This window comes from Oxyura jamaicensis, chromosome 12 (assembly GCF_011077185.1).
Source record: "Oxyura jamaicensis isolate SHBP4307 breed ruddy duck chromosome 12, BPBGC_Ojam_1.0, whole genome shotgun sequence".
NCBI classification, from domain to species: Eukaryota; Metazoa; Chordata; class Aves; order Anseriformes; family Anatidae; genus Oxyura; species Oxyura jamaicensis.
In genome coordinates, this window is record NC_048904.1 from 7,595,787 (window position 1) to 7,605,113 (window position 9,327).

Sequence of the window (9,327 nt, forward strand, 5' to 3'; positions counted from 1 at the left end):
CGTGGGCAATTAACACTTGTGTGTTAAAGATGGTCACCCAAGGAAAAATGCTACAGAAACAGAGGACACAGTAAAGCTTAGTGCCCCAGACAGTCACTCGGGGGCATCGGGGGACTAAAGACTCAGTGTCCAGGGAGGTGCCCGCACACCTTCTCCCAGGCACATGGGTCCAATGGCAGCAGTTAGAGCAAGGTCGTGGCTACAGCTTTTAGGCAGCAAGGACTTTGCCCCAGATAAACGGGTCTGACTGTTAGAGCAGAGAACAAGGGACTCCGTTTTATGGTGGAGTTACATGCGCTAGAGCTGAGCATCAGCCAAGCCCAGCTATCTCATGACCAGGGCTCTTTGTCTTGTCATGGATGAAAGAAGAAGGAGGAAAATGATTTGTCAACACTGGACTTCACGTAACACACCAAGCAGGCAGCAGTGCTTCCTGGACAAACACAGGAGAACCATAGCTACTGTCTGTTACAGGTACAGTGCTGTCCTTTGACCCCTGCAAAAATGATGTTTACTTCCCACCTGCTTCCGCACCCAGCGAGCAGCCTCTCTGTGAATCTTGTCCCTGCACGGGCTTTGTGCCAGCACGACGCGAAGCTGCTCTGCGCAGCGGAGTGGAAAAGGAAAGGACAAACCGCTATCAGGAAAATAAATAGCACACAAATAAATAAGTGCCAATGGTGCAGCAACACTAAACGTTAAATCTTGCAAGCTTTAAGAACGCTGAGGTAAGCGGCACCAATGGCTTGGGTAATATTTACCCAAACGTTAAATTGTGAGCCAGCATTTGGTCTTAGAAAATTGGCAGTCGTTATCTCTGTGTGTAACACACGACGTCGTTCCAGGTGTCCCTGTCTGAAAGGCTCCCGTAAATCAGCTCCCCAGCACTTCCAGACAGAGGCACGTGCTGTTCTGCTTCCTCAGCAGATAGGAGATAGCTGAAGGGAAGCTAACCTAAGCCTCTGGCACCTGGAGTGCCTGTAAGATTGCCTTCAGAAGTTTAATTTTCATACACAGCTCTCTTGAAAACACTTCTGAGCTCTGCATGAGGTGCTAGGAAAACACTACAAGGAACAAGAGGCAGGGCGCTACAGAAAGCCCCGTCCCACCGTGCGATACGCACACCTCAGGAGAACTGGCAAGTACCGTCTGCCATCGCCAAGGGGACTTTTTCCCCCATTAAAAAGAAGAACCATTTGGGAAACATAAATTATTTAATGCAATACAAATAGAACCAATCCATATTAATGTGCACTAAGCAGCGATTTACGATTCACGGCACCATTTTCACCTACAGCACTCACGGATCACTCAATAATAGATGAAGCTTTCCCGACATTATTCGTATGACAACAGGTATCAATGAACCTTCAGTTATTCACAGCGCTTATTTTAAATCAGCTCCTGGGAACTGACAGAGCCGCCAAAGCACAGCAACAAACTCACCCCGTCATTCATTAAAATATTAAACTCTTCGCCAGCAGCTGGAACAGTCTTAGAAGCAGAAACCAAGCCCAAAACATAAATTCAGACATTTCCAAAAAGCACGTAGAATGGTTTCTCTTTGTAGACAATGAAAAACACAGCTAAAATACTTAATCAAGGAGGCCAAAGGTGGATTTATACATTAAATATAAAGTCCATTTAAATTCTAAGTAGCTCTGCTAACCAGATTTATTCTACTAGGCTGATGAAATAATCAAAGCATTGAATTGCAAAAGCAAGGCACATTTCACATAGCACCAACCACTTAAAAATAATAAAAACCTCCCCAAAGACACACAGCCCACTTCCAGGTGTTCTTTTCACACAAATGAGTATCATGAAGGGAGCGTCAGTGGCCAAGCATGTAGATTTCTTTGATATAATGTATCTACCAATTAGGTCTTTATTGAATCAAGATGAAAACATGCAACAGTTTCCACTTGCATGAGCATTATTCTTAATGACACAGCTTCATACCTCTTAACATTTGTGCAAATTTAGTAAAAGCTTCACAGCACTAAAAGCTAATGCCAGCACTATGAAACCTATTGCTATAAGAAAACTCAAGTTTTTAACATCAAATTGAAGTTTGCTTTCTGATTTTAAGGCTCTCTAGACTATTTCATCTTCTAGCATTACAATCACCTTCCAACGAGAGCACTGAAATTCCATGCACATAAACTAAAATATGCTGGTAGTCTCACCATCAGCCTCAAGAGAAGAAACATCTCCTGAAACAATAATTTATGATAGTTGATAGCTGGTATTTTCCAGTATGAAAAACTAAGGGTGATTACTCTAAAACAAATTAAAATTTCAGAGCATACAATCTTCAAAAATGATTAGAGACGGAAGGCACGCGTGTAAGTTGTGAATAGTTGTAATTTTAGAGTCGTTTTTGCTCCACGGAAAAATAAGTATTTCTGACAAAGGGAGAAAATGACTAGACTAGAACAACAAAAAGCGAGCAAAGGCTGTTTCTGCACATACACAAGGTGAGTCGCTGGCTCATCTGCCTTGTGTCTGCCAAAGGTTGATGGAATCAACCCTAACGAACAGCTTTTGGTCACATTTTGAGCATTCAAGCCCAGGACAGCGGTTTCTTAAGTTTTACCAGAAACCAGAGGACATTTGGTTCTACAGAACCCACCGCTACTTTTGAAACCCTTCACAACTCAGGAACTCCTCTCCGACGTTCACCTCTCTTTAGAGATCTGTTTAGCGCATCACCATCCTCAACATTCACAATCTATGACAAAATAAGAACAGAAACACAAAGCACGAGGCTGTGTAATGTGTAACTCGGGACTGGTGGTGGAAGAACAGGCTATTGGTATCCTGAGCAACTTGAATTATTCCCATTCAAAGCCAAATCCCTCTACCCCTCTGACCTCCGCAAAGCAGCCTCACGCAAGCCGCTCACTGCAGGTTAAGCACTGACACACCGAGGTCTGCGAGGTACATGGCGTGCTGGGGTCAAGAAGTCTTGGAGTGGTACCGTGCTACGTGCGCTGCCGTGAGAAAGCAGAGCAGGTTTTTCATTTCATCAGCACCATCCACAAGATAAGGCCTTGTTAGATACCCGTTATGTCTGCAAACTTCATTAACCATGGAATTAACATCACAGCAGAGTGCAAAAATGCACACTGTATATTTGTGCAAATCAGCTCCTTACAAATACAATTATAAAACATTAGTCGGGAACAAAAATTCATTAGGCAGTTTACAGTTAAACAACAGGCTAGCTAAGTTCAGAAGTTACTTCTGATTAAACACAGCTTCTCAGTTTCTGGATAATTTATCATTTTAATAATTTCCAAATGTCAACATAATGTACCCTTTTTTCTAAACATTTCATGATGTGAATGACATGCATAATTATACTTAGTACAATCTTATTATCTGGAGTATAATTATATCCAGCAATCAGCTGAGTAATAAGAACAGTGTCATACAGTCTGAGCCCACAAGATAAACCAGCAGCAGACAACTCTTAATGAAAAGTGCAACTTACTTCACCATTACAGATTATTTGTTGACAAAAATAATTGTCCTTTTTCTTTACGTATATATAAATACATATATAAATATATATATATATTGACATGGCATTTCCAGAAGACTTGCTGCATTTAGTGACACTAAATATTTATGACCTGACTCTGTCACGCTGCCAGGACATTAAGCCACCCAATAAATTGCTGTTATAATCTATACGCCACAAAGCATGAGACATCCTGCAAAAAAACTAAGTAAATCCCAAGGTAACGTAGTTTAAGCAGAACTAAACATTATGAAAAGGTTTCTGCTACGGTCAGTAAATGCAGAGATGCGTACCTAACTATGCAACAAAGCAACATTGTTGGTCTTCAGTTTCCAAAAATCAGAAACAATCCCAAAGGTGTTACTCCCAGATTCATTACAGTTGTTGTTTTTTTGTTTTGTTTTTTTCTTCCCTTAAAAAAGGATCAACTGAACAGCTCCCAGCCATATTATTACTTGCTTTTGTACAATAAGATGCTTCTCAGCAAGATTTTTTTTTCCTGCAGAGTTTGCAGTGGTCAGAACTACATCTTTTGTATGCTAAATACTACAATATTAGCACAGTAAAAGTAATTCACTTAACTAATTTTTACCCATGTGGCTGCCTTTTTGTCCTGTTTTGGATCCTAATGCACCTCCCATTTTTGTCTCAGACGTGGATGAGGATGCCACAGAAAGGACTGGTGCTTTATTTAAAGCAAAAAAAACAAGCACCTAACACAGCAGAACCTTTGATGAGTTTAGGCAACGCCATGCTTCACAGGATGTACAGGAGCAGCAGGACCTCACGGGGCTCTCCTGGGTCCTGCAGCCACAAGCAGCCAGCTCCCTGGGAGAGCTGCAGGGCTGCCCTGGTTCCACCCCGGGTCCTGCCCACGGCTTTCCAGACAAGAGCACTGCTCTGGCTCACCACGCTCTGCCTCCTTACCTGCCAAACCAGTCCAAAATAACCAAATCGCTTTCCTTCTCTACTGGATGCCCAGCACAACGCTCATCTCTAAGTCACTTTTACATCTCCTTTGCACCAAAACAGCGCCAAGGTGCTGCTCCGAGGCGTTCTTCTTCCCGCCATGGTCTTTCACACCCCTTTTGGGCCCCAACGCAGGCGATCCCCAAGCCCACGTCCTGCATGCGTCTGGCGACCCACCCAGCACCTGCGCAGAGCTCTGCGGACGAGGACGACGTGCATCCTGCAAGGCACGAGCCAGCACGGCTCGTGCAATGCTGCTCGCGTCTCCATACATAGGAGGTGTGCTGTTTGTGATTTGAGACTCGTGTGCGGGATGAGCTCTACAACCAGTCATGCCAAGAGCGTTTGCCCTGAAAATGATGTGCTTTAATTATTTCATAATTAATAGTTTTCTTCACGCCAAATTTTTGTTTGAAAGGTCACTGGAGTTACTTTGTCTTCCTGCTCCTGGAACATTTGTACCTGTAATAATACTCCCGTACCCTGAAGAAAATATGAAGTAATTCATTTGAAATTTTAATTTTTGCTAGAGCATTTCAAATTGTACCAAACTATCTAACAAGGTAACTTACAGTACAAAGCAGCAATCACTCTCCTGGCAGGCTGATCAGGTGGGAAACCTTGCTATAAAGTAAACGGACGTAAGGACGCAGCTGTTAAAGGTGCTTCCTTTGGGGCACTGTAAACAAAGAGGGCACCTTAACAAAATAGAGAAAAATCTTTATAAAAGATACCCTATGTAAGCCGAGACCAACAGCAAACCCAACTTCTCGCTTATTCCCAGCACCTATACTCAAGCATTTCACTTTGGAGAATGCAGCAGCTTTTACCTTACAGACACAATCAGTAAAGAAGCCATAAAAGATTAACAGCCCCCCACACTTTGGTCTCCTTTACAGCATATTAATGCTTTCCTGCAGGCAGCCACAAACCTTTCACCTGCAGAGCACCAAAGGACTCCTCTATTTCAATAATTTGTCAGTACAACTTATATCTGATTTCTCAGCCATTCCTACGCAGCCCGACACAAACTCATCCACGCTCCGGCACGGTAAGGGTCTGCTGAGAAACGCACACATTCAGGATGAAAAACTAGACAAAGCTTGTGACAGACAGGATCCAGGGATTGGCAACACGTTTTTCCCCACACCTTTTTGCAGCTTTAGCTAATAATAACTGTATTCTTTACCATTATGTCATAGATGTGTGGGATTACTGTGCTCCCACCATGTTCATCACTAAAAGCTTGGCCAGAGAACGCTCAGAAGGTACTTGGGATTACTGACAGAACACCCCGTGGTATACAGAAGTATTTAAAACTAGCTTTGTGCCATCAGTGATAAAAAACATAACTATAGAACCAAAAAAATAAAAGCTAAGAAGCAAACGTGACATTTTAAATCAATATCCCCATGAAGTAAGAGACGAGCGCTGTAATGCAAACTGAAAAACGGCTCATGTCTGCCTGGCTGACGTGAAGCACAAACATCCATCTCCTACGGCTGCGGAAACCCATCACGACTTCCTGCTACCAAGTGGCTTGGCTCAAACAAACCAGGCTGGAAAACCAACGCATGCTTAGGCATGAGAGCAAAATTAAGGAGCCGGCTTCAAAAACCAGGCTAGCAGATGTGAGAATTAGCAGACAGAATCCGAAAGGGCTTCCATTCCAAGCAGGTTTGGAGAAAAAAAAGTTTTTAAATCGGTGTGTTCCCTTTTTTAGCAAGTCAGAGCCTGCAGCTAGGAGAGAAGCCGCAGAAGTCACCTAACCTGACTTCAGTGCGACTTGTGGCGTACCAGAACATCTGCAGCACCTGGGGGAAATCGTCCCAGGGGGCCTCCAGCTTCCCAGCAGAGAGCTGAACCCAGAGCAGGTAAAATTACTTCACACACCAGTGAGCTCTGACAGCACCAGGTATATCCCCTCATGACTTGGACAGCAGAGGAGGAGCTTACTCCTCTGGTTTATGGACGATGAGGAAGGAAGGAAGGGAAGGAGAGGGGCTGGAGAGGTGTGAAATCAGTGTGATTTTGGTTAAATTGTGGATTTCTTAGGCCTCAAACAACTTTATGTGGTAAGAACAAATGCAAGTTATTCTTAGGCTGAGGGAGTTAGGGAATAAGCCCAGGACAGCTGATAACTAGCCAAATTGTTTACTACAAGGCAAAACTCTGGGGACTGCAACAAGTTGTGTATTTGAACGTGAAGGAAATGGAGTAACAGCACTCAAATACTTAAGAGACTACTGTAAAGTAAAAAGGTAAACTGTTTTTCACACCCCGTGCGACAGAACAAGGAGGTGTGAGCTACAAAGGGAAGAAAACCTCGGATTTAGTTTCACCAGATCAAAGCAAGAGATTCTCTGTCCCTGCCACAACTTTCCTGCCTGTGCCCCTCCAGCAGCGAAGGGATGTACTGGGGAGGCTGCTGATGGCCCAGCTGTCAGAGGCACTGCGTCTCCGGCACGCTGAAGAGCTTGACACAGAACAAACGACGTGCTCAGCCCTTGGAAGACAAAGTTCAACTGATGCCACTGGAGGGTGATAGCATAACTTCATGGCAACCGGGCAGGCAGACACACGGGAAGGTACCAAGCTGGAGCATCAGATCGTAAGCAGTTTTGCTTTAAGTTCTTCACTTATTTGTAGATGAACATCTAGTGACGAGGCACAAAAAGGCCCTCCTCTTGTAGTTAGTTACTATATGACCAGAAAAAAAAACAGTAATTCCTTACTCAACTGAATGCAAGCACAGCAGGAGCCACCAAGAAAAGGGCAAGCCTGGGTCACCCTCTGATTTACCCACTTCAGAAAAATTCTTACTGTTTACATGTCAAATCAAGTATTTTTCAAAGGAGAACAGCCAGTGTGCATAACGAACAGTTTTGCAATACATCTCTGTTGATGTTACTCTCATTGCTTTCCCCAAAGGAGGATTCTGCACTAGTAATGGCATCCAAAGTGTTAGAACAGCTCCTTCTGATGCTTCCTTTCAAAAATAAATAAAGTGACTTGCCCCTTCCAGTTAAATGTAAGTACCAGGCAGTCCCATGTCTTCAGTTCCCTGGCATTTTACGGAGGGAAGCTCCATATAGAGGCTTAACGCTGTCGGAATGGGAGCTGATCTCCAGCCCTGCCAACAGCCGCTCGCTTCTTCCTCGGCGCCGCTCACTCTGTTGTACCAAACAGCCAGAGGAAATACTTGAGCCTAAGGACAACCGCATCGCTCTGTTTTCCTCACTGTACCGGTTGCGTGATCCAGCTCTAGGGGCTGTGTCGTCCCTTCTGGCACACCAGCTTGGGACAGAACAGCTATGGAGGTGCCGAGGTGACCGCAGAGGAGACGTCGTGGTCTCCCTCTCCTCAGCCGTGAGTTCCTGCTTCTCTCTCACATCAGATCTCTCATGTGGAGCACAAAGAAGCCCTGCTGAGTTTGTTGGGACAACTTTGAAAGATTTTGGAACAGCATGCCAGGTGCTGCTTGGAGTACGACAAAAAGGATGGAAACAGTAAGGCAAAACTAGAAGACTGAACAGAACCAGCCCTTCCAGCACAACACAGCACCTAACTGGGAGACCAGCGCTCCCTTACCAGTGCAACTGGTCTGCGTGGCAGTGTCAGCTTCTCCTTCAGCTACAGCACAGGCCCAATGTTAAGTGGAAAACAACGCGGCTGTCAACACTGGGACAAACCTCTCCTGCTTTCCAGCATAAGCAGAACAATTTGCTACTTTTTTTGCACTAATCTCCTTCGGAAACAGATCGCTTTTCTTACCAGTACGGGGGTGGGGACTGGCTACCTTCCTTCCACTCCCCTCTCCCACAATTACAAGCACTTCACTGATAATCTCCTTCTAATAGCTCATGGATCAAAAATATTTAAGCAGAATGAAGTTAGAAAGTGCTGCTGACAACTAGGCTTTTATATTCCTTGCCTGTGGTAAGTATTCGCTTTTCCTTATATTCACAGGCATACTCAAAACGTGTAATGATTTAAGTGGAAACATCTCCAGAAACAAAACAGTCTCGATGCAGAGCATCGGTAGCGCATCACCTTTTGATACAAACACCCAGTTCTCAGGCCTTCGCCTCCTCCTAACTCTAACACCAACAGCACGTGCTGAATGTGTCATCTTCCTCAGGAGCCTTTTTGGTGGGAAGCCGCTCAGACTCCCCGGTATGAGGCTGCCCGGGCTCACCGCATGTTTGACCGGTGACTGCGCGGCCGCTCAGCGCCCTGACGATGCCTGCTGTGTGCGCAGCTTCTCAGGCTCAACGCGATCGCTACCCGTGAAGGAAACGCGAAGCACGCAGCAAACTTCTGACTTAACCCCAAGAGCACGAGGCTGGCGTGGAACAACCGGCACAACCCCAAGGCAAACAGCACCCCGGCCTTTCCGCCGAGCTGCCGAACGCTCGCACCCGCCGTTCCTCTTCGCCTCCCGGCTCTGTCAGCAGCGTGGCGGCGGCCGTGCAGCGGCCCCGGCCTCGTCTCCCCGCCCCGGGCTGACAGGAGGCCGGGCCCGGCCCCCCCAAGCCTCTCCCCGCCGCTCCCCCTGCGAAGGCCCGGCCGGGGCCGGCAGCGAGGAGGGCCCCGCGGCCCGCCCTGTCCCGGCCGCCACTCACGCATGAGGGTGCTGAAGGCCACGACGCCCAGGAGCCCCTGCAGGAAGATGCCGAAGCTGTCCATGAGGGCCCCGTTCTCACAGCCGCGCTCGCCCGGCCCCGCCGCTGCCCCACCGCCGGGCCGCGGGTGCGTCTCGGTGGGGCCGAGGCTGCCGTTGAGCGGCGGCGCCCCCATGGCGAGGCCCGGCCAGCGCCCGCCTCAGC

At 46.5% G+C, this 9,327-nt stretch overlaps 1 protein-coding gene across 1 annotated transcript in view; it reads right to left on the reverse strand.

Moving 5' to 3' along the window:
• LOC118173066 (musculoskeletal embryonic nuclear protein 1) overlaps positions 1-9,321 on the reverse strand; it is a 39,526-nt gene extending 30,205 nt beyond the window's left edge. The window contains exon 1 of the mRNA XM_035337309.1: positions 9,124-9,321. Within this exon, the coding sequence (XP_035193200.1) occupies positions 9,124-9,298 (175 nt within the window). The 5' untranslated portion in view covers positions 9,299-9,321. The remainder of the gene's footprint in view (positions 1-9,123) is intronic.
• Positions 9,322-9,327: the final 6 nt, after the last annotated feature.